This window comes from Pieris napi, chromosome 12 (assembly GCF_905475465.1).
Source record: "Pieris napi chromosome 12, ilPieNapi1.2, whole genome shotgun sequence".
In the NCBI taxonomy this organism is placed as follows: Eukaryota; Metazoa; Arthropoda; class Insecta; order Lepidoptera; family Pieridae; genus Pieris; species Pieris napi.
The window spans coordinates 2,558,753-2,584,846 of record NC_062245.1 but is presented as its reverse complement, the minus strand read 5'-3'; the positions used below and the strand labels follow the sequence as shown (position 1 = coordinate 2,584,846).

General features: G+C 32.8%; 1 protein-coding gene across 2 annotated transcripts in view; it reads left to right on the top strand.

Moving 5' to 3' along the window:
• The window catches only part of LOC125054312 (autophagy-related protein 2 homolog A), a 31,868-nt gene that overhangs the window by 3,254 nt on the left and 2,520 nt on the right, over positions 1-26,094 (top strand). Inside the window, exons 7-35 of one of the 2 annotated variants that reach the window (XM_047656113.1) lie at positions 386-535; positions 1,525-1,610; positions 2,276-2,454; positions 3,398-3,570; positions 3,813-3,933; positions 4,345-4,506; positions 5,098-5,272; positions 5,933-6,033; positions 6,352-6,554; positions 7,141-7,264; positions 7,763-7,902; positions 8,491-8,669; positions 9,326-9,476; positions 9,964-10,148; positions 11,259-11,443; positions 11,975-12,242; positions 13,073-13,262; positions 13,722-13,826; positions 14,129-14,373; positions 14,866-15,071; positions 15,990-16,121; positions 16,425-16,614; positions 17,052-17,219; positions 18,157-18,298; positions 18,761-18,928; positions 19,683-19,851; positions 20,894-21,040; positions 21,522-21,649; positions 22,300-22,454. In XM_047656113.1, the coding sequence (XP_047512069.1) occupies positions 386-535; positions 1,525-1,610; positions 2,276-2,454; positions 3,398-3,570; positions 3,813-3,933; positions 4,345-4,506; positions 5,098-5,272; positions 5,933-6,033; positions 6,352-6,554; positions 7,141-7,264; positions 7,763-7,902; positions 8,491-8,669; positions 9,326-9,476; positions 9,964-10,148; positions 11,259-11,443; positions 11,975-12,242; positions 13,073-13,262; positions 13,722-13,826; positions 14,129-14,373; positions 14,866-15,071; positions 15,990-16,121; positions 16,425-16,614; positions 17,052-17,219; positions 18,157-18,298; positions 18,761-18,928; positions 19,683-19,851; positions 20,894-21,040; positions 21,522-21,649; positions 22,300-22,454 (4,727 nt within the window). Of the gene's footprint in view, positions 1-385; positions 536-1,524; positions 1,611-2,275; positions 2,455-3,397; positions 3,571-3,812; positions 3,934-4,344; positions 4,507-5,097; positions 5,273-5,932; positions 6,034-6,351; positions 6,555-7,140; positions 7,265-7,762; positions 7,903-8,490; positions 8,670-9,325; positions 9,477-9,963; positions 10,149-11,258; positions 11,444-11,974; positions 12,243-13,072; positions 13,263-13,721; positions 13,827-14,128; positions 14,374-14,865; positions 15,072-15,989; positions 16,122-16,424; positions 16,615-17,051; positions 17,220-18,156; positions 18,317-18,760; positions 18,929-19,682; positions 19,852-20,893; positions 21,041-21,521; positions 21,650-22,299; positions 22,455-26,094 lie in introns of both variants that reach the window. The other variant, XM_047656112.1, reaches the window with a different exon arrangement.

The following is a 26,094-nucleotide window of genomic DNA, read 5'->3' as shown; positions in this document are numbered from 1 at the left end:
TTATAGATCCTTACAACACTTTCTATAACTTATTTTGACATTTGTATACAGTAAAACTCCTTGGCAAAAAGATATTTTGACTTAACAATGCTGCTTTGTAAAGAAATTAGCAATTACTAATGACATTAGTCATTGAGAATCTTGGTAAAGTCATCAAAATCTGCTCATGGATGTTTTATTTATGTTATATTTATGAGAAAGGTTTGTATGTTTGTGTTACAATAAAAACTACTTGACCAATTTTATTCACTTAATTATATTGAGTAGTCTGCTATATTTATTTTCAAAACGTTAAAAATATGTCCAGTCGAAGGACTATTTAACACTACCTTAGTTTAAAATTAAATACTATACTGTTATTTGTAGCCTGAATATATATTTTCAGAGGATAGTGACAGTGAGAAGTTCCACCCGATGATGTCTGACGCTCAAATGTCAGAGAGCTTCAACTCTTCTGTCAGCTCCATGAGCGCTAGTATGACGTCCAGTCTTAACATCCCAAGTGCACAGCCAAGGATTAAAAGGAACAAGAAAGGTAGGGATTTTTATTGTCCAGTCTTTATTTTCCCAAAGAAACAAAACTGCATACAAAGATTTTTACATGGTTAATTAATTAACCTTTTCAATTGATGTCAGAAATGGTCACATTCTTTTTTTTATTTTAGCCTAGATCAAGATCAATTTAAAGTACTTCCGAGACTTAAAATACACTTCATAGAGTAATTAATTATAACTAGCTGTTCCCTGCCACGCTTCGCTGTATCACAATGAATGGTTGAGAAATGAGAAACAAAACAAAGAAAACATTTCATATAAGTTTAATTTTACAATACTTGTGGAAAAAAAAATATCAGCTCGATCGGTGCAGAATTCTTTGAGTTTTTGAAGCGTACACAAACCAACATAACATTTATATATATATAGACTACTTCCACTAACAAACTTTACATTATCACAAAATTAATGAACATTAAGCAGCTGAATAAATACACAACATGTATTCTAGTTAAAAAAAAAATAATACACGAGCATTAAATTTCACCTCAATCACACACGTCGCAGGCATCATATACATCTACCTAAAATCAGAACCGAAAAGGGTCGCAAAAATAAGACCACATATTTACAACAGCTAGCCTCCTGGTATACGGGATAATACCGGTTCGAGCGAACACGCCGAAATATGCCACGTCCGGTTTCTGAAGCGCGTATTGCAGCGCGCGCGTAAGCGCGTATGCTGAAACGACCGTATACGCGCAGAAAAATACCCTAGTCTTTAACCGCTCTAATGCAATAGCAGCGGACGACGTGACGGTGGCGTGATATATTTTACGTTTTATGCTTTTAATTTTTTTTGCAATGTTCGTGACATGTATGTTTTTAATGAGAATAAACTTCTTTTAAGCTTATAACTGATGTGTTTCTTAAACGTTTTCACTGCCGTACTTTTCTAGAATTACATTTACAGTGGAAACTATTCTTATTGTTGGATTAAATTGTAATGTAAAAAATATGTGATTTCAGTTCCGCATATCGATGGCGACCCAACAGCTGAAGTATCACACGTCAGTCTCAGAATAGCTTCGATTTCTTGTGTTCTGCTTCATAAGGTAATGAAAGCGTGGGACGTTGTTTGTGTTATATAATTATAATTATATATTTTTGTGTGCATGTAAGTAGTGTTGGCCTAGTAGCTTGCGACTTTCGTCCCTAATGCTGTAGGTTCGACCCCCGGCTATGCCAATCAACTTTTTATCTTTGTACACATTTAACACTCGCTTGTATCGTGAAGAAATACATTGTGAGGAAATCTGGATGTCGATAGTTTGTGTTAGGTAGAAGGCTGATCACTTACTTGCTATTAGAAAAAACAATTATAAAAATCTAAGACCTTAAAGTTGGCTTAAATTTGAAATGTATATATTATATACCAAAGAGAGAATAACTTGATCGTTGTATAACGTTACTGGCTGTCAAAAACTCAGAAAAAGTTAAAAAAAAGTTTCAATATTGTTCGTTCAAATTCGGAGGTAAGTTATTACGCAAAAAGGTCTTCTTCAAATAGTGACAATTAAATTTCTGTTTTACTAACTATGTGTATATAAATAAATATATTTGCACTTTATTTGCATATATTATATAAAAAGTCCCATTTAGACTCAAGTGACATTGAGACCCCTCGTTCCTCTTACCACCTCATAAATAGCTCTTTCAGGAAATAATCTTTTAATACAATACTTCCATTTATATAACTATAAATATTTTAACCTTACAGGACATATTAACACCAACGCCATTGGGCGATAGTTGTGTATCGCCAGCGTCAGCCGCAATATTACACCAAGTCAGCAACGAATTCTTCGCGCGTATCGAAACATTCGCAAGAATTGAGGACAGAGAACTAAACGCTATCAATAATTCCTTGGATAAAGCAACTGAATTGAATCATCTAAGGTATTTATAGGTGTTTTGTGTGCACTAAATCTCGTAACTTCATTATTTTTCTTAAGACACAAATAATATAGTAGCAGTGTATTTTATGATTTATTTTATATAAGTACATGCAATAACTAAGCATTTCTACATCTAATATATAAAATTCTCGTGTCACAGTTTTCGTTGCCATACTCCGAAACGGCTTGACCGATTTTGATGAAATTTTGTGTGCATATTCAGTAAGTCTGAGAATCGGACAACATCTATTTTTCATCCCCCTAAATTGTAAGGGTAGTCCACCCCTAAATTTTTATTTTTTATTTTTAGACAAAACTTTTTGTTTTTATTTTTAAATGATACAACATGCCAAAATACATACAACCCCTAATTTTCACCCCTCTACGATCAACCCCTATTTTTATTATAAATGATAAACATGGCAAAACGACGTTTGCCTTATCAGCTAGTAATATATATATAGTTCTAAAATTATACAAGAAAATATGACATCACAAATTTTACACACATACACATCAATTATATTAGAACATAAGAAAGCTAGCAAGGGAAAAATTAAACAAGCAACCACAAAAGCAATAAAAACTAAAACAATGAAATAATAATAATAACTAAACCTAAATGAAAACATAAACCTCATTACTATCCATCATCCAAAGTAGCAGATTATTTTATTTTTTCATAATACCAGTATTCACAGTTTGTGTCAAAAAAATGGGGTGTGGCTGTGTCATGAACTCGTGTGTGTGTGCTAATTTTGGCTTCTCCATGTCAAAAGGTATACTAATTGCAAATCTCCCATACGCACCATAATAAACTCAAAATGGCGGCGTTTCCCCTCCACCGCGCGTGATGAGTCAATGTTCTAACTTATCGTAATATTTTGTTTCATCCTTTAGCTAATAAGTGGTATAATTTAATTAAAGTAATTATTGTTATTTAGGTTATTAGCATCAGAAATAAGCTTAGACGGCAGTGAAAAGGTGACGTCACATGGAAGTCAGACAATGTGCGAGGCCTCCATTAGGAGTGTACTCGTAAGAGAATGTCTGTATGTACAAAGACAGGACGAGAGCGTTCATAGGCAGACTTATGATATCATATATTTTGATAAAGGTAATCTAATCATTGTAACATCTTTATGTCTATATACCGATGCCCGATTCAACTCTAGGTTTGATTCTTGGCGAATCGAAATTTTTTTCGTACAGGTTTATCACCAAATATAAAAAAGTAAAAAAAAACAGTTGCAGCAATGTAAATTTGAAACTTAATGAAAATTGGTTAACATAATTTTAATTAACTTGATTTTTTAACACTTAATCGTCTTTTAAATAATGTTTAATTTTTTTTTTCAGGAGAAGAAGATCCTGCAATGGCATCTCCAAAATCAAATGTTAGAGTTAATTTCAAGCAAACATCAAAATTTATGCGAATTGGTGGAGAACAGAAATTGGTATATCCCACTACAGATGTCGTGTAAGTATTTTTGAAGTGAAAACTTCTTTAGCGGCGTTGTACACTTTTTTTGGAATGGGTAAAAAATGTTAAACTCGCGTCAGGACACGTGACCTGATCGAAAATTCGTAAGGCGGATGGTGAGTAGACAGCTGGCGCGGCGTATTTAATGTTTGTGTACGATAGCGCAATAAATAAATATTGTATTCTACCACATAAATGATAGTACTTTTATACTTATAATTTTAAGCAATTCGTGCAAAATTATTCCCTAACCATTCCAAAATATCAAAAATGCACAACGTTATTATTCAAGTTTTCACTTCTGCCGGCACTCCAGGCAGTGCAACCCGTAGTTTTTTTTTTAAATCTCTTTTTTCAACATTGAAACAAGTGAAAAACTGCCATATTATAATAATCTATTATTTTTAGTGTGAAATGTAATCCATTCCACGTGGACATAGAATTGACGCTCTTAGAGCGTATGTCTGGAACGTTTTTCAATAAAACGACTAACAGTGTACCTGCGCCGGCGCAGCCCCAAAACCATTTCAACTTTACGCTACATTGTCCTACATTGAATCTTATCCTAAGGTAAGTTTATTCTTTAGTATAAGTTCTAACTAAGGGAGCGTTCAAGTATTATGTAACGAATTTGGGGGCGGGGGGGTTCCTCTTGTAAAACGTTACGATGCGGGGCGGGGATTGAATTACGCGTTATTGTTAATATTATTTTCGACTTTCCAGTACTTTACACCACATAAAGGTAACTTTTAGGTATATAGAGTCACTGGGTGATCACGAAACGTTTTACTATTGGGTACAACAAAAACGTTACGACGCGAACATCGATGTGATGAGCATTTGGTGTTGTGCTTAGGTCTTGGGTGTTAAAATATGTATTTATATGTCTATCTATCTATAATATGTATGTATATCCGTTGCCTAGTACACATAAAACAAGGTTCACCAGCTTAGCATGGGACTAGGTCAATTGGTGTGAATTGTTCAATAAAAAAAAAAGTTATAATAATTGTCTCTGAACAGCAATACTTTACACTAAAATACTTCCTTTTACTGTCACGAATCATCATACTTATATAATATTTTAGGAACTTTAATAAAATTGTGAACGGGGTCTCGTTAAGATTGAATATTTCAATTATTTTCTATTGCTCTCTTCAGGTTCCCAATAGCAGATCTTCGACCAAATATTAATCATGAAACTCGACGTGTGCGCAACGATTACCTTGTGTTTAAATGCCAAAACACAACTTTAACGAGTCAACAAGTGCCAAGCGTACGACCACTACCTACCACTATTTCGATAAAGACCACTGCATTGGATCTGTACTACCACGTAAGTTTAACGGAAATTTTGCCTACATTGATTTTGGTCCTTCGAAACGGACTTTGAAGAAATCGGTTAAGATTATATGTTTTTTACTTAATATTATATTTTGCGAAAAATTAAAATAAAACACGGTAGTAAAATCAAAGCAACAGCAGTGCTGGTCTAGTTGTGTCCAGCGTGCGACTCTCATCCTCGCTGTGCCCGTAGGTAGCGGCCTATCCGGCTGTGTATCATTGTACTTTCTGTCTATATGCGTCTTCAACGCTCTCTCATACGGTGAAGGAGGACATAGTGAGGAAACCTCGATGCTTTAGACCCAAAAAAAAGTCTACGGCGTGTGACAGGCACAGCATTCTGATCATCTTTTCTAAAAATTATCACGAAACAGACACACATCTGAGGCTCAGATCTATTAGGTTGTAGCGCCAATTTTTAATTGACTTAAAGGCTCGGACAGCCTTATAACTTCGCGATAACTTCCAGAAACGATTATTTGATGTACAAAATTAAAATTCCAGCCATACTGGTATTCGTTTGTTTCACTTGTTTTTTGTAATCGTTGCCATATTTCTGTAATAGATAGAGTGTGTGAAGTCACCTGGGAGCATGAAATAGACATATATGATAGAAATACCAAATAACAAGTAATATCTGTTTGGTTTATAGGAAAATGACAGTTTACCTCCAACTCATGTTGCTCAAAGTACTATGGACGATGCTTCATTTGGAGATATACTTAGAGGCAATTCAACCACACCTCTACCTATGTAAGTATTTGTTCAGATTTTTTCGATTTTGGTTAGTTCACTTGTAAAGACATACGAACAAATTTTGCTATGATATCGCAACCAATATTATAAAAATCTGTCGAAATAATTATCTAAATATTGTGATATTTAAATTTAATTAATATTAACAACCTCGTTACAATAACATCTCTATTATATATTTTCTTTTTTATAAATATTATGTACTTCATACTAATTTGTTTTTTTAGCTATTTAATTGGTAAATATGCGATTAGCTTATATGGTGTGATATTTTTAAATTAATTTAAATTATAAAACCAAATTCAAACCTTCCAGGATATCAATAACATTTCAACCGCGCGAGGCAAATAAAAGTCAGTTTGACTCATTAGTGGAAGAATTTAGTTTTGACAAGACATCAAACCCCATGACGACTTCTATGTATATTATGAACAATCTCCGCAACGCATTACCTAGCCCTTTTAGTGGAAAGAAAATGGCTCATCAAGGGATTAGCAAGCGTGACACTCAATCAAAAGGTATTAGGTAGTTATAGAGGTATATTAGTTAGGTAAGAAAAATTAATACGGAGCGTTCAAGTATTACGTCACGCAACGCCCCCCCCCCCCCTTTTTTGGAGATTCTTGACCCCCCCCCCACATGTAACGCGCTGTAACGTTTTTCTGTACCCAAGTATAGTAAGACGTTTCGTGACCACCTAGTGACTCTTTATACCTAAAAGTTATGGTAACTTTAAACCTAAAAGTTATGTTGTGTAAAGTACTAGAAAGTCGAAAATAATATTAACAATAACGCGAAATTCAATCCCCGCATCGTAACGTTTTACAAAAGGGCCCTCCCAAAATTAGTTATGTATTAGTTGAACGCACTAATTACATTTTTTAAAACACTTTTTGTCCAAAACTGACATATATAAGTATGTATGAAACGTATTGATGTATACAAATTCTTAACCAAAATTTCTGCAAAATATAATTAAATAATTTCGCATTATTAGACAAATTTATGTAAAGTTTCTATCCTTACCGGACACCTTGACGAATTTTGTTTAAAATACCCTTTGAATCCTTATATAATGGTATTAATAGACAATTATTTTAATAGATCAAGAAGAAGAGCTAATAGTTCCGGGTACGGACGAAGAAATGACTGAATTCACAAATAGCTCTGTCGAAAACTCAGCTATACATCTCGATTTCAACCTGCCCATACTCAGTTTGCAGTTGGAGTAAGTTTTTACTGTTTTACAGAAAATCTAGCAGGAAATATGATAATTGTGGAAACTGCCTTTAAAATCTTTCTATTTGCTATGTAATGACTTAATTAACTTTCTTATTTATTCATTATATTTTTTATTTCACGAGAACTTTTACGGATGATAAATTCTAAGTTCTCGGTCTCAGGGCAAACGGACAGGAGGCTCTCCTCATGTTAAGTGATAAGTGCCCATGGACACTCACATTTTCAAAAGGCTCGCATGTGCGTTGCCGGCCTTGATGGGCCCTAAATCGAATTAGTTCTGAAATATTTTTAACTGATTCCACATAGTGGTAGTGCGTGCCAAAAACTACCTTGAAAAACGCTCAGCTCAAAAGACATTCGTAAATTTTCTTCTAAATTTAAATTATTTTTGGTCCTTCGAGATAAAAAAGACCAGAATGTTCTATACTTATCGAATTTATATAAATTGTGTTATTCAATTACTTAATCCTTTTTTATTATACAGGTCAAAACAACTATACGAAATAATTTATAACCGTATAAACTCTGACCTTCTCCTCTGGGAGCCGCGAGTATCCGACTGCGATATCGCTCCGCATATGGCTGGTCCTATACATCCGACTTTTGGAGTTTGTAAGGGATATGGTAAGAGAACTTTCAGAACGAAAAATTCTATTCAATTCATTTTTTAACACAAAAATTATTTTAACAATCGCAAATATTTAACAAAATATATATAAGAAATATTATTAAGGATTTTTTTAAAATGAATCACAAAATTGTTTCTCTGAAATACAAAGTTTTTATTTTATTCATCACTTTTTATAAATAATGCACTTATGGTCTAACTATAACAATTATTCTCACCTGAAATACAAAGAAACGACATTTAATGTTCACTTGTAACGCGACAAATTCAAATTAATGAAATATCATTTCATTACATATATATTTTTTTTCATTTCAAAAAATTATCACGAAACAGATACAGAAATCTGAGGCCGAGACTTAAAAGGATGTTAGGACCTCTGTTTTTTACATATTATTTACTTCTTTAATTCAGATTTATCATTTAAGACTTTTTATTAAACAGCTATTTCGAATTAAATACAGTCGCAGTAATTCTTTATGAATATTGTATTATTATAATAGTTATATGACTAAAGCCTGAATATCTTAAAATTTAATTTAATAGCTTTAGAATATAATTTTTTTTTCTATTTAATATTATAGATTCTGATTCGGAAAGTACTTCATCCGAAGAAGAGAACTTGTACTATTCGACATACGATCACAAGGCGAGGAAAAATGTTGAAAAACCCGTGTCGGAAAACAAAGAGAGCGATACCCACAATTTCTGTCTCACTCTCAAAGTGGGAAAAGGCTTGCTTAGTATTTATGCGCCAGTCAGGGTAAGTTTATATAGAAAAAGCGTAATACGAACACATTTAATGCTCTGTACATCGTTTGTTCCTTCTTTCTTTAAGACCCGTGTTTCACTAAGGCTCTCTGAGGTCCTTTTAGACCTATACAAAAAATATAAAGATACCTACTATATAAAAAATCTGAATTCATCTGTGGTCAAAACTAAAAGTATTGGGGTATTTTTATTGGATGCTAATTAATGCTTCTTATGTCAGTCTTGTCTTTAAACGCATTTAATTGTTTAATAAATTAAATAATAAGACCTAACACCCGTTGTACAATATAACGTCTGCAAGTGTTATGAAAAGCTTTTGCTCCTACCATTTTTTTTTGTAACAAGGCAATACGTTTGCATTTGGGTTACTTTTAATAAAGCTTTAATTTCCGCCTATGGATACCTAAAGCGATTTCGACTTTTAAAGAAAATAAAGTTGATTATTTGTTCTCCTAATATGATTGTATTCGACAAGATATACTTAACGCAATATATACTGTTATGCATTTAAACTCGTGTTTAAAACTTTATTTTTAAACGCAACAATCAGCTAGCATTACATGCCATTTTTAAGATTACAACGTATTTTTCCTTTGAATTCGCTAAAATAATATCAAAAATATATTAAATACAAACCAACTATTTCAGGATAGCAACAAGCAAGTGGTTCCCGGTCAAATGGGTGAATTAGTATTGGAAGCGCAAAAACTGTCCATGTGCCAGGTCAGCGGTTTAAACGGCCGTGCTAAGACGGCCCAACTTTGTTTGAGGGGAGGGAAAATGGCATTGTACCACGAACGTAAGTATAGCAATATAAACGTGTATTATATCGAAATTTCTTTTAATACCTTCTTAGACATTCATTGACTTCTAGCTAAAGTAGATACCTAAACGATTTGAACTAGAATATAAAACTCTTCACGCTAAAATGATCACTAGTTACTTGTGATTTATGAAGTTTTAATGTGGTACCGATAACTGAAAAATCTACACTTTGGGATTTCATCATTTACTAACTAATATATTTTCTACTGTGTATCCTTTGCTTTTATTTAGTGATATCCCATTATTTACATACTATTCTATTAGGCTGAAAATCAGGTTGAGGTGACTTTAATCAGCTAGATACATAATATGCGTACGTGCGTATTGCGTGCGAGTACGTACGTTTATACGTATGTATACCTATGCGTACGTACGTAATACATTCTTAAGAGATTTGCGCGTTCAAACAAACAATTTCTAAACTTCTATATTTTTAGTTTGACTAATATAACTTTTTCCAGCTATTCTAACAATACCATCAGAAAAACCTAACCTCCGGTTATTCGGCACGGCTATACCGTGTCACCTTAAGAAAACCATATATCCATCAAATAAAGGCGTATTTATAAAGGACCGGATTGAACCCAGGGATATGTTCACAATGGCTTTGAAGACTGAACCTGACAGTGACACACCTGGCCTTAAGGTATTTTGATGTTCATTCCAATTCTCTATACTCTATATCAGGGGTCTCCAAACTTTCCAGCCTTAGGGCCATACTGATTACTCCAGTAAGTTCCGAGGGCCAAAGCCTTTATCACAAAAACAATAAAAATAAGCCTACAACAATGTTATGAGTAGTTAGCCCATGACCATATCAATGTAGATGTCATATTAATAATTATTCAACATAAAATTAGAATACTTCAGTAAACTAAATTCAATTTGCTATAAAAAATATGTTCTCTAAAAGGAGTTTTCAAGTATGCTATCTCCGCGGGCCGGACAAAATCTGTCCGTGGGCCGGATGTGGCCCTCGGGCCGTAGTTTGGAGACCCCTGCTCTATATGATAGTAGAAAAATCTTTGGGTAGAACTTTTAGCTTTTAAAATGAATTAACCTAATTTGGCTAACGAGCCTGGCAAATTATACACTAATAAAAGAAGAACGGAATAGAAACTAGTTATGAACCCTGATAGGAATAAAAGAAACAATTAATAAAAGTGCGTGCGTACAAAGTACACATGTCAGAAGTGAAACTTCTTTGGTAAACTAATTTTTAAGTCTTGTTCATATTTATACAAATCTAAAACTTTAGATTACCGAGGCTTAGAGGGAGGGAAAAGGGAAGATATGTGAGGAATTTAATTGTCATTAAAATATTAAGTGTCGATAATTAATGCAAATATATTTTTTTTAAATGCATTTCTTCGATAATAAAAACACGTGGCATTTTAATTTACAATTCATAATTTGAGATTTCTTCAAATTATTTTGCATAAAATACTAATATTTCATAAATTCTCTTTACGAAATTTTAATTTATAAATAGAATTTCTAAAAGGTAATTCACCCTTCTCACTCTCGCAATCGGTCTCAATTGCTCTCTCCCTTTCGACAAAAACGCTGCACATCTTCGTGACGTTCCATTCATGCAAATATTAATATAAATCCTTATATTAATATTTGCATGTATCACGTCCAATACATTGAGTTAATTTATAAACAAATGTTGCTTTAATTTTAGGCTTAAAGCCCGACACAGATAAAAACAGCTTTAGTTAAAACCTTTAGATTCAACGAATATTTCTTTCAGACAATCTGCATTGCCCTTGGCATAGAGCAGGCGACATTACGCCACAGAGGAGACAAGGGCATCGCGTGGCTGACTCAATTTATGGACGTGCTGGATGTTCTTGACTACCCTGTGCCCGGATACATCCCTTCCACTGTACTCTCGGAATTGCATGTGCACGTTTGGGACTGTGCTGTGGACTATAGGTAAATAATAAATCTATCCACATATTGTTAACTATGTATGTTTATAACGAATTAACTCCAAAACCATTGAACCGATTTCAATTCTTTCACAATTAGAATAACGCAATATCAGTATATAACTTGCCAAAATATTTTTAAAACTACAAGGGAAGCCGTGAAAAGCCAGAAATTTGCACATTAGAATCCTGATGTGAAAATTATGAGCTCTAAAGAATAATAGTTTTTATACCGTCCAAAAAGAGATTGAAGGCAAGTCGCCAATCTATACAAGAATTATCAATTAAGCGTGTAGAAATTCCCGAAGTCCTATTGGATGGTTACGAGACTTTATCGCTAAAGTATCCGTTCTTCCGTAACATACTTTAAAAAAAAGATTGATTCTAGACAAGGAATTCAAAGTTAAAAGAAGATAAAATATAGAGGTTTTTTGGTAATTTTGTTGTTTAATGTGTAGGTTATATATAAAATATAGTAGAAGAAACAAAATTTGTGTCAATATATATAATATAACCCAAATAATTACAATTCCAGACCCCTATATCTACCAATACGTACAGTCGTGACGTTAGGCAACTTCAGTGTGTCGAGCAATATCATACCAGAGACCAATACTTCATATTTACGGTTCTTAGCGCAGGAGTGTACACTTTTCCTCGCGTATATATCGAATGCCAAGCCAAACGCAACAGTACCGCAAGATGACGACAAACATCCAGACATATATAGGGATTATGTTTGTGTGCTGGATGTGGGACTGTTCGAACTGTCCTTAAGGATGGAGGATAAAGGGACAGGAGGGGTATGTAATAATGTATTTTGTATGTGATTTTTTTATGATCAGGTCACGTGACTAATATAAACCTCAACTTTTTATAAATGTTTTGTCGTCCTCACTCTTTTATAATAATCGTGACAAATAATTAATTAACGAATAATTGTGGCGACGTACACTTATGGTATTACGAGTTACGATACCCGTATGTCCCAATTCAATACTTTTTTGACAGACAGTCTTAGCAATAAGAGACCCCCCACACTAGCGTCGTCGTGAATCTAGCGTTGGCCGCGTGCCGAACGCCCCGGGCTTACGCGGCGCCAGCGCAACGTTTTTTACGAATAAGTACTATCGAGTACATACGCCAGCGCTGGCGTCACGTCGACGCTGTCACGAGGACGCTCGGAAGACGCTAGTGTGGGGGGTCTCTAAGTCTCGACATAGACCCTTACGGCCTTAAATCAAACTATAATTACTTTAAAATATATCGACCTGGACGTTATTAACTTTATTTTTCTCAAACTGGTTCATTCATTGATATCAAGACTTCAGAACCCAACCCTGACACTGTAAAATTACGAATACGTTTAATATAACAATAAATTGTTTTTTGGAAGTCGAACAGCGCCCTCTGGACGTAACTAAACGGAAACGACATTGGTTATCAATTATGTAATACATTATACTAAATGTATGTAATTGTAAAGTAATGTAATTATAAATATACGTTCGTACGGTCAAAAACTAATAATTGTATCGAGGCATACGAAGACACTGAAGTTCTCAACTACGAAATGAAATCCTGATAAAATTACTTTCCATACTCCTAGTCGATCATGAAGATGAAATTTTAGGTTAACGACCAACCCCAAGTGGACCTAACGGCATCAAATAATATGGTGAACCTATACACCTGTTGGGATTCCGCGTCAGCCCTCTGCCGTCTCCTTACGTATGTGGCCTCTGATGGCGACGCTCTTCCACCGTTCGAACATTCAAGACATACTAGCATATGTTCCGATCAGCCGTTGGAACCCCTTGTTGGTAAGTGTAATCTGTATTGCAGAAAAATTTGTATGCACCTTAATAATGCCAAAATCAGTAAAAATATTGTAATAGATTTGAGTGCAAACTGGTACAAATTTAAAGAAATACAATTGTTTATGTCGATATTGAATCGATCATTCCATCATGCGGCTAACCAAATTTCATAAAATAAATTCTGGAATATTCTAGATGAATAAAAATGTTTTTAATGCTAAAATTAAAAATATCATGAGAGGTGCCGCTAACAAAAAGAATGGCTGAGTCAGCAAAATTGTCAAGTTTAGTAATAAGTCTTAAATTAAAATAAATTGTATCTATTTATTTTCACAAGAATTTCATGATAATATTAACAATTAACTTTAAAAAGAAACAGTGCAACGGATAGCCTTTTAGCTAACCTATTAAAAAATTCAAATATTTAAATCGCTTTTTTAAGCACAATTCTGAACCTTTCAGGATTAGAAGACAGGCCAGAAGAAATCAGAGAACTCTCGCCAAGTGAAATACAGCAGGTTAATGATCTCATGGCTGAAGCTTTAAAAGAGAGCCCGAACAACACAAGTAAGTTTATTGCTATCTAAAATGTTTGTCTCTATCTCTTCTATTCATTAGAAAGATTTTATAGCTAACACAAATTCTAGAAAATCACGAATATTTTTATTTTATATCCTTAATTCATTTTAACGTGACTTTGTTTTGAAATCCAAATTAAACATTTCGAGAATAATATTTTCGCAAACATATTTAATTTTTTGTATGACATTCAAATATTTAGCTGTTTTCAATAAAAACAATTCTAAGTAATATTGTTATACCTTAAGTAGCAATTTATAAGTCGTAGAAATACCAATACTGTTTCGCAGTTGAAGAAGATGAACTTGTCAGTTCTACTGAAAAAGAAGGAGTTGAAATATTTTTCTTCCCCGACGAGTCAAATGTCAAAGCAAAAGATCTAGAAATAGATACAGAATATAATCTGGAAGAGGAATGTAAAAGCATAGATATTATAGAGCAAGCACAGGAAGCCAAACCCAACGCTCAAGTGGCTAAAGACCTGGGTGATCCTACGACACCTAAAGCCTCACCCAGGAAATGTAAGCGGAAGAAGGTACTTATTTTTTTTTTAATTTAATAATATTCTTAAATATATGACCATTACAAAACGATAATAAAAAAGTTAAATAATTACTTATTTATACTAAGTCGCCTTATTTGGATTACCTGAGAAGTGCTTTTATTATAATGATAGTAACGAATGCTAATATAACATTAAGAAATAAAATTAATTATTACAGAATATTCGAGTCATTTAAATGTTTATTTCCACGATATTATATAGTCTGCAGACAGATATTTTTATAAATAAATGTTTAGATTCTCAATATTTTACCAAATAATTTTTGTCTATTTGGTAAAATATTGAGACACACAAACATACATGATGTTTCCGATTTCTTACAAATGACCTAACTTTTATGGTGTTTATATTAATTTAATGCATACTAGTCTTCAAGACTATATGGCTTGCTTATTTGTAATAATTTATCGCGCCTTTCTCTAAGATTTCCTTAAAAAAACAGAAATTTAAAAATTTCCACAGTTAAAATCTGGTGGTGACGGAAGTAACACAGATGACGAATACTGTATCGTTGAAACGTCATACGCGCAAGACAATGAAATGGATGAGCCAGTAGTGAATTGGATTGGACCGGGACCTGTGCATATGGTCGATAACCATTTCACTGTACCAGCTGCTAGGTCAGATGTACTTAAGGCGCCTAAGAGTTTCCCGCTTCCTGTTTTAAGGTAATATTTAAATTTTAATCTTTTGTTTTATTAAATTCTCATCTTTTGAGAGTAAAGATGGTTGTTAAACGGTTAAATAATAATATGCCTTTATTTATCCACATCTAGTTTATATACAATATACAAAAATAAAGATATATACAATTTGATTATTCCAATATGCGGTCCCGGATCAAGACTTGCACTCTACGTTATCTTTTGCCGTCAGTGTCCAATTTTTGTCAGCTACCCTTTCAATCTCGTCGGCCCATCGCTCTTTTTATCTACCCTTGTGTATGACCTTTTGGGTCCTTTTAGGACATTCCTTTCGGTTAAACTTTTCTACCAGGACTAAATGCACTACTTGTAGTGCATGTTCCCCAGCGTCTGTTATTCTTGTTATTCCGCTGGAACTTTCTTTTATTGTCGCTTAGTTTAATTCCAAGATGGTTCAAATAGGTTATTTACCGTTCCATTTCTCAATGGGTTATTATGGCTAGAATATTTTAATACCACAAATGTGTGTATATATTAAACATGTATTAATTATAAATATATGTATTTAAAATGTAATAATAACTTCTTCTCAGCATACTCTGTACCATGCTTCTAAATAGATACGCTAAAAATATAATATATCTTATAGCAAAACTTATATCAATTTATTTTCCAATAATGTGATCGAAAGGCACCAAATATTTCTATTCGCTATTGTTACATAGAATAACAAAATAGTACGTAAAGACATCTGTCGATAATTATGTAAAACTAAACTGTCAATGTCAATTATCATTTTGTTCTTTTTCTCTATTAAATAATTTGTCGTTACCACGCAACAACGTGCTGTCCTTATAGCTATTTTCCTGTATCCTCTTTTAACAATGATATTTACGATCCCATACGTTAGTTACTGACCTCATCCTAATTTCCTTTCTTTAGGTATACATTATGTGAAATGAGTATAACGTGGAATATGTTCGGCGGCAACGACTTCCGTCCGACGAGTGACATTCCGAAGAAATCTGTTAGCATCGATATAGATCCTAGAAAGAGTTCTCCAACCAATACTAAGTAACTATATTTTATTTTAATTAATATCATGGTACCATTCATGTTCTTGTTTACTAAAAAAAATTTTAAGGAGATAAGTTCATCAGATGTAAGCCTATTTATTATTTTTTTAAATGTATAAATGATATATAGAAGGCTATATTCTCCACGCCGACATATACATCACCCTTAAACTCTTAATCATATTTTGCTTTATACTTTTTATATACTTAACATACATAATACGAGAAACATATTAAAAAAAAACAGAAGTCGCTGACGGCATCATGTTATTTTTGATATTGTTATTGATAAAATCTTTAGACGCAATAAAGACTACGAGCCGTACGAAAAGGGGCGTGCTCTAGCAGCCGCGTACAGAACGGGCGGAGTCAGTTGGTCCGCGGGCAGCGAACGCGTACGTGCGCCTGCGCCACCAGTTAAACATGACATACGTGCACGTGGCGGGAAGCACAGAGACCACCATACTTGTGTTAAGTTGTGTCTTGCTAAGGTAAGTAAATTTGTTAATAATTCATTGACATCATATTTTAATGTGCTTTGGAGCGCAACAGCTTTTTAGGGAATGTATGACTGCAAAAGTTACCTAGTCAAGTTTAAAATTATGTTTTTTTTATCAGTAATGTACGTGTTTTATTAAAAAATTGTATACGTAAAAATATTACAGAGAATTGAAATGAATTTTCATTAATTATATCTGGACTCGGCGTTGAGTTCGATGGCGTCTTAAAATCACCTTTTCAGTGAGCATCTGTCTCTTTTCATCCTAGCCTAAACACAGTTTGACAAAAAGAGACAATAATACTTTAGAGTCCAATAGGATGATTAAGTTTTAATAGCAATGGGTGATGCATGTTTATATCATAGAAGCCTTTAACATCACTTCGGTTTTTAAACATGAAAATCTTAAATACTCATTAAATATTCCAGGTGAAATTCCAACACGAAGTGTACCCTACAGGAGGTACCCAGGCCTCTCGCCAGACTTTAGCCATCAGCAAAATTGAAGTCCTAGACCGACTTGTCGGCAGTGACATCAACAAACTCCTCAGCCAATACAAGCTGAAAGATGAACCGGAGAGAAAAAATGCTAATATGGTGCGTAACACAAAATTAGTAAATTTTAATAGAATAATAAAAATACAAAACAAGAAGAAACTTACCTACTTCCTTTTGTTTTTTTTTTCTAAATGTATAATTATGTGTATTATGGCAATGAAGTATAAATAAATAAGAAGCAGCGCTCCCGTGGCCGTATTTGGAACTAAACTGTATCACCATCATATTATGTATACGTATTGAAAATAACGTACAGAAGACAACGAGACAGTAATGCACCGCGCGTTTGTCTTGTTCTTTATTTTTAGTAGTAGTTCAAACTACTACGAGTCGTACATTTTTCTATTCCAAAATTTGACACCAGCTTTCAAATGTCAAAATCGTTAGTATAGCCACTGACGTTTTATACTTCATACATTGGCAATTTTGTTAACTTCTATTGTGCTATCGGGTGACATATATTTAAAAAAAAAGTGCGTGCGTACAAAGTACACATGTCAGAAGTGAAACTTCTTTGTAATTTAATTATTGAGTAATTAAGCTGCCCAAATCCCATAATTTAATTTTGCCAGTCTTTCTATATTAATGAATGATACTAAGGCTAATTAAAAACCAGAACTTAATTTTGTTGTTGTTATGTATATAAAAATCCCACCATAAATATGGTAACAATTACCAAATAATATAACAAATTCATTATTATCATAATTGCTAACTTATGTCCACATTTTCGAAAATAGCCAACTGGATCTTAGCAAAAAAGGTCTTGGTTCTGTGTCTAAAATGGTTATTTAGTTACTTAATAAAATAATAATGATATTGATAGGTATTAACCACACCATCGGTGTTCAAGTGTCAATCGCTCTCTCCCTTTTCGTCGACATAAACGCTGCACATCTTCGTGACGTTCCGTAAAAATTTTACCCTCATGCGCCTAAAGAAGTTTCACAATAAAATTTTTCATTTTTGTGTTCAGCTTATAGTAAAGGCAGTGCATTTACGCGGGGACACAGCGCTGCCTGCGCAAGAGTGCTGTCTGAAGGTGTCTTTACTACCGTTGAGGTTTAACTTGGATCAAGACACGCTTGCATTTCTTGTTGGATTTTTCTCTAAACTGGGTACGGATGAAGGCAATGGTGAGATTTTATATGTTATATATTTCTATATATTCGATAATTTTATTTCTTTAAATATTCTGGGTTAAGTTTAATCTAGTTACTGTCCCCATTAAACGATTTATTCATTTATTAATTAATATAAAATTTTATAATAATGTATGTTTTGTTTGTACAGGAAACAATAAAAAAAATTGTCTACTTGCTCATAAAAATCCAAACAGTTTTCCCATAATATATGTTTATTTACTGACCTAACCTGACTAATAACACAAACCTAACAATGCAAACCTTTGTTCAAAGTTACAATTTACGATTTTTTCTTTAATTATTATTACATAGTTTTATTTAAACAAGTGATGTCTCTTTTCGTCACAGCGTAAACACAATGTGGGGGAAAGAGACAATTTAAATTTAAAAGGGTGCAATAAGACTGATTATTACCATTACTGTTTAAATTTCCAGATGAAGATACGAAGAGTGTAGGCGGTCTCTCAACCGACTCGAGCGGGTCTCGTCAAACTACTCCCACTCACAGGCCTCCTGTCATGAGTGTCGGGAGTCATTTGAGGGATCCCCCTCCTACGCCTACTTCTTTGGGTGACGCCGACTGCCTTTCGCTCAATGAGACCGGTATGCATTTACAGGGGCATCAATGGATTTATTTTATGGGATAGATTAACTATAGGCAACACAAAAAAAACTTCTCTTGTACACTCAGGTACATATATTGAATTATATATTTGTTGAGTTTTTTAGAATTATTCCAAACAGCTTAAATTGTATTGATTTTGTTCATATGTATTTATTAATTTATTTATTCACACTTTGTTACAAAAACATACATATAAAAAAGCAAGTTACATAAGTTATTAGACAACGGGCGGCCTTATCGCTAATAAGCAATTTCTTCCAGGCAACCCTAATATGGAACAATAAAAAACAGAAACACCTACAGAGGGTACAAGAAGTGCATTAATAATTAACAAAAAAGAACACAAAATAATATGTAACTATCTATAACTAAAATGAAGTAAAATCTAAAGAAACACAAAAAAATAATATGTATAAACAAAAATGTTAAATCTAATCCAATAATATGGTTCCTGATTAAAAGATTTCAGAGTGAATATATGCGCTTAGGCAATATAATGCTTATTATATACCAGGCCAAATCTGGACAGTTCATCATGATATTTATTCAAACTAGTTATGTACCTCAATAGGTCAAAGAACAATGTTTTATTCATTTGAGAAATGTCCAAAAACTATTTTTTTCAATTCGATCCCGTAGTTTCTGATATTACCGCGTTCAAATTTTTCAGTTTTATATTATCACACAAACATACAATGTAAAATTTTATTTTCAATATAATTTCATTTCCAGTAATCCGTGATGATGAACCACTAATGGAGACGTATGAGGCTGAGCGTCTCGTATCCGAAAACTTGATTCAGTTAGAGGAAGACTTCCAGAGACTGGCGGTTAACCAGGAGAAGATAACTGTGAAACCGCCCGATGCAGAACCTGTCGATGACTCCCCTATATACTTTAGGTAGTATCTTTTACAGTGACGCTACAACCTTCTATACTCTGATTTTTAATTCCGTAGAATTATAACAGCTATCATTTTTTGACATGTCAGAGATTACAAACCTTTTTGGCCGGGCACATTTTTGAATTTCAATACGAGTCAACATCTGACTCTATACAAACATTTTATTAAGTGCGGTGCTCAACATTAAAAGTGGTTTTAAGGCGACTGATAATTACGTCTCTTGTCATCACAAACAGTGAAAAACGCACAAGTAAAGATAACATTTTTTTTTAAGGTTTATTAAACCTGGAACTGGTAGGAAGTGATGCCAGCTAAAGAATAAAATAAAGTCTGGGCCACAGATTTCTGTATCTGTTTTAAAAGACAAGTAGTTGATCAGTTTGCCTGACACACGTGGTCGGGACACATTGTACTTTTTTTTTTTTTTAATGGCTCTGGCACGGTTTGTGCAGCGTCAAGTATGAGATTTTTATCAATCGTTCTTTTTGCCTTAGAAATTCGATCATATCCTCCATGTACGGTTTAGGCACTCGCCCGGTACCGCACAACCCTCCCAAAGGCCGAGAACAAATTTAAATTAAATTAAACTAACCTCGAACCGGGAATCGAACCCGGTACCCCTCACCTAGCTGCTACTTAATAAGACCGCTAGGCTATGAGGCCCCCACATTGTACTTATAATTAAAAAATAGTTTTAAAGCATTGTTTTGTTAAGAGAATAATGCTTTAATTTATTTTTTTAATTTTCTTAAAGAAGTATGCATATAAAATATTCCAATAAAAGTCTGTATTTCATTTTATAATTAGAATATTACCGAATGAGGTTATGTAAATGTCATTTTGAAATGTGTTCGCATTTATGAATGACGATAGTTACTTATTATGGATTTTCGACTCACAGTTAATGGCAATTGTAGCAATAATATTGTATTTGTTTTCAGTGATTTCTCTGTGACTTAATAAAAGGCAATTTGATCAACCATAAATATTACATATGTCTAGTTTCTAAGTCACAATTTTAAATTCGCATTTATTATAGGCGTGTCGTATTTTCTCCGGAAGTGCCGATACGTCTGGATTACGTGGGAAAGAGAGTCGACCTATCTGCGGGTCCCGTGGCTGGACTATTAATGGGGCTGGGACAACTCAACTGTTCCGAACTCACGCTTAAAAGACTGGATTATAAGTAAGGGACTATAAATATTTAAAATTCTGAATAAGGTGATGGGGGAGCGTTTAAGTATTACGTCGAGCAATTTTTGGAGATTCTAGAACTTTCATTAAAATATTAAATGTCGAAAATTAATAAATTTATTTCTTCGATAATAAAAACACGTGGCATTTTAATTTACAATTCGTCATTTGAGATTTCAATAAATTATCTTGCATAAAATATAAAACAATAATATTTCATAAATTCTCTTTACGAAATTTTAATTTTAAAAATATAATTTCTAACAGGTAATTCGCCCTTCTCACTCACTCTTTCAATCGCTCTCTCCCTTTTCTTAGACAAAAACGCTGCACATCTTCGTGACGCTAATATTATTATTATTATTGCTTTTCATCCGTAAAATTTTTACCATCACCTAAAGAAGTTTCACTTCAAAAAACTTCGTAGCCTCGAGCCAGTATTTCAATCAGTTTCATATTAAATAACCTTTCAGACTAGGACTCTTGGGCTTAGAAAAGCTGGTCCAGTGGGCTTTGCATGAATGGCTGTCAGACATCAAGCGGCATCAGCTCCCCGGACTTCTCAGCGGGATTGGGCCCATGCATTCCCTGTTACAAATTAGTAAGTATCATTAACACTGTCTCGCATTTCAGATTATTTATAATTGACTACAGAACCTACACAAATTGTAATTTTTAATTCTGTAAAGTATTGGCTTTAAATTCAAGATTAACATTTATAATTTCAAGAACCCGCCATAACGCTACTCTTAACAAGATGGCGTCGCACTAGTCCCTCGCACCATACCGTATAAAAACGTCAAGTTTTATTAAAAAACAAATATATTTCGATAAAAAGCCGTCTCCAACAACATTAAACTCCAGGAGGTATATTTATTAACTTTTTGTTACCTTAAACATACATGTAAAAAAACATGTAACAGTAACTAAAACTAAAGTAAAAAAAAATAATATTAACAAACATATAAAAGCTAATCTTAGGGTCAATGAGTCACAATTTATATATATGTGACTAATTACGAGACAGAAGATAAATGCTCAAAATTTTAAAATAATTTTAAAGACAAGTTATTAGGATAAGAATTGGAAGACATATTTACACCATAGTATAGTATTTTACATCATCGACTAAACTGTAACCGTTTTGTCTGGTGACCGGCGTATAAAAATTATCATATTAGTTTCATTCATAATAGTTTATTTTTCATCCATCAAATGTCCTATTTTAATACTTTGTATTATTATTTATAGTAACGGGTATACGTGACCTGGTGTGGCTGCCAGTGGAGCAATGGCGAAGAGACGGTCGCTTAGTTCACGGCTTAAGGCGTGGAGCGGCCTCTTTCACCGCTCGTACTGCTGTCGCCGCGTTAGACATTACTGCAAGGATATTGCATCTCATACAGGTATTATCGGTATTAGTAATTTATGAAAGTTGTTATGGTGTACCACGAGGTTTGTACTTTTTTTATGGCTCTGGCACGATTTGTGCATTAGCTAGCGTCAAGTATAGGATTTTTTTATAATTCGTGCTTGTCTTTTAAAAATTCGACCGTGTCCTCCATGTACGGTTTAGGCACTCGCCCGGTACCGCACAACCCTCCCAAAGGCGGAGAACAAATTTAAATTAATTTAAAACTTGCCCTCGAACCGGGAATCGAACCCGGTACCCCTCACCTAGCTGCCACTTAATACATATAGTACGGGAGGTAGCAACGTTTTCGAGAAAGAATTTCAGGTCAGCTGATTTTGTGATATGTCTTCCTTCTTGCACTTCCGGTTAGAGTCTGGGCAATCTGGCTGGCGGTAGTGGTTGCGTTCATTAGTGCGCATCCTATCTGTCCAGGTAAAAATCCTGGATTTTAAAAGCATTTTAAGAAGCGTAATTTTTAATTTTTCGTTTTTAAATACGTCTACCTGACATACTTTTTTTATTGCCAGACATTTTTCACGTTGCTAACTATGTGCCAGACGCGATTTTAAGTTTTATTTTTATAAAAATTTCAAAGCATTTTAGAATGTCTGTAATTTTAATATTATGTTATTTAAATATAAGGAAAACTGAAAATGAATTTGCCAGACATTAATTCGGTTGTTAAGTCTTGAATTAAAATGATAAAGTTTTGCAGTATGATGAAGCATTGCATTTTAAGAAGCGTAATTTTTGATTTTTCCTTTTTAAATACGTCTACCTGACATACTTTTTTTATTGCCAGACATTTTTCACGTTGCTAACTATGTGCCAGACGCGATTTTAAGTTTTATTTTTATGAAAATTTCAAAGCATTTTAGAATGTCTGTAATTTTAATATTATGTTATTTAAATATAAGGAAAACTGAAAATGAATTTGCCAGACATTAATTCGGTTGTTAAGTCTTGAATTAAAATCATAAAGGATTGCAGTATGATGAAGCATTGCATTTTAAGAAGCGTAATTTTTGATTTTTCCTTTTTAAATACGTCTACCTGACATACTTTTTTTATTGCCAGACATTTTTCACGTTGCTAACTATGTGCCAGACGCGATTTTAAGTTTTATTTTTATGAAAATTTCAAAGCATTTTAGAATGTCTGTAATTTTAATATTATGTTATTTAAATATAAGGAAAACTGAAAATGAATTTGCCAGACATTAATTCGGTTGTTAAGTCTTGAATTAAAATCATAAAGGATTGCAGTATGATGAAGCATTGCATTTTAAGAAGCGTAATTTTTGATTTTTCCTTTTTAAATACGTCTACCTGACATACTTTTTTTATTGCCAGACATTTTTCGCGTTGCTAACTATGTGCCAGACGCGATTTTAAGTTTTATTTTTATAAAAATTTCAAAGCATTTTAGAATGTCTGTAATTTTAATATTATGTTATTTAAATATAAGAAAAACTGAAAATGAATTTGCCAGACATTAATTCGATTGTTAAGTCTTGAATTAAAATGATAAAGTATTGCAGTATGATGAAGCATTGCATTTTAAGAAGCGTAATTTTTGATTTTTCCTTTTTAAATACGTCTACCTGACATACTTTTTTTATTGCCAGACATTTTTCGCGTTGCTAACTATGTGCCAGACGCGATTTTAAGTTTTATTTTTATAAAAATTTCAAAGCATTTTAGAATGTCTGTAATTTTAATATTATGTTATTTAAATATAAGAAAAACTGAAAATGAATTTGCCAGACATTAATTCGATTGTTAAGTCTTGAATTAAAATGATAAAGTATTGCAGTATGATGAAGCATTGCATTTTAAGAAGCGTAATTTTTGATTTTTCCTTTTTAAATACGTCTACCTGACATACTTTTTTTATTGCCAGACATTTTTCACGTTGCTAACTATGTGCCAGACGCGATTTTAAGTTTTATTTTTATAAAAATTTCAAAGCATTTTAGAATGTCTGTAATTTTAATATTATGTTATTTAAATATAATAAAAACTGAAAATGAATTTGCCAGACATTAATTTGATTGTTAAGTCTTGAATTAAAATGATAAAGTATTGCAGTATGATGAAGCATTGCATTTTAAGAAGCGTAATTTTTGATTTTTCCTTTTTAAATACGTCTACCTGACATACTTTTTTTATTGCCAGACATTTTTCGCGTTGCTAACTATGTGCCAGACGCGATTTTAAGTTTTATTTTTATAAAAATTTCAAAGCATTTTAGAATGTCTGTAATTTTAATATTATGTTATTTAAATATAAGAAAAACTGAAAATGAATTTGCCAGACATTAATTCGATTGTTAAGAGATAGAGATAGAGTTTTAGAAGATAACGAAAGTTCCCAAGAAGATGATATGAATGACACCGACAAAGACAGCGACGATGATGATGATGATTATGAAGATGCCTCTTTTTTGTGACGTCACTATACGCTAAAAAAACTTGAAAACTTAATATTAATTATTCATAACTTACATTTAGTAATTAGGACAATTTAAATAAAGTGTTGATTATTAATTTTAATCAAATTTTATATTCCTTTTTATGCTCGTACTACAAGCATTATACTGCAATACTTTTCATGACTTTTACATTTTAATTCAAGGCTTAACAATCGAATTAATGTCTGGCAAATTCATTTTCAGTTTTTCTTATATTTAAATAACATAATATTAAAATTACAGACATTCTAAAATGCTTTGAAATTTTTATAAAAATAAAACTTAAAATCGCGTCTGGCACATAGTTAGCAACGTGAAAAATGTCTGGCAATAAAAAAAGTATGTCAGGTAGACGTATTTAAAAAGGAAAAATCAAAAATTACGCTTCTTAAAATGCAATGCTTCATCATACTGCAATACTTTATCATTTTAATTCAAGACTTAACAACCGAATTAATGTCTGGCAAATTCATTTTCAGTTTTCCTTATATTTAAATAACATAATATTAAAATTACAGACATTCTAAAATGCTTTGAAATTTTCATAAAAATAAAACTTAAAATCGCGTCTGGCACATAGCAACGTGAAAATTTTCTGGCAATAAAAAAAGTATGTCAGGTAGACGTATTTAAAAAGGAAAAATCAAAAATTACGCTTCTTAAAATGCAATGCTTCATCATACTGCAATACTTTATCATTTTAATTCAAGACTTAACAATCGAATTAATGTCTGGCAAATTCATTTTCAGTTTTTAGTATATTTAAATAACATAATATTAAAATTACAGACATTCTAAAATGCTTTGAAATTTTTATAAAAAAAAAAACTTAAAATCGCGTCTGGCACATAGTTAACAATGGGAAAAATGTCTGGCAATAAAAAAAGTATGTCAGGTAGACGTATTTAAAAAGGAAAAATCAAAAATTACGCTTCTTAAAATGCAATGCTTCATCATACTGCAATACTTTATCATTTTAATTCAAGACTTAACAATCGAATTAATGTCTGGCAAATTCATTTTCAGTTTTTCTTATATTTAAATAACATAATATTAAAATTACAGACATTCTAAAATGCTTTGAAATTTTTATAAAAATAAAACTTAAAATCGCGTCTGGCACATAGTTAGCAACGTGAAAAATGTCTGGCAATAAAAAA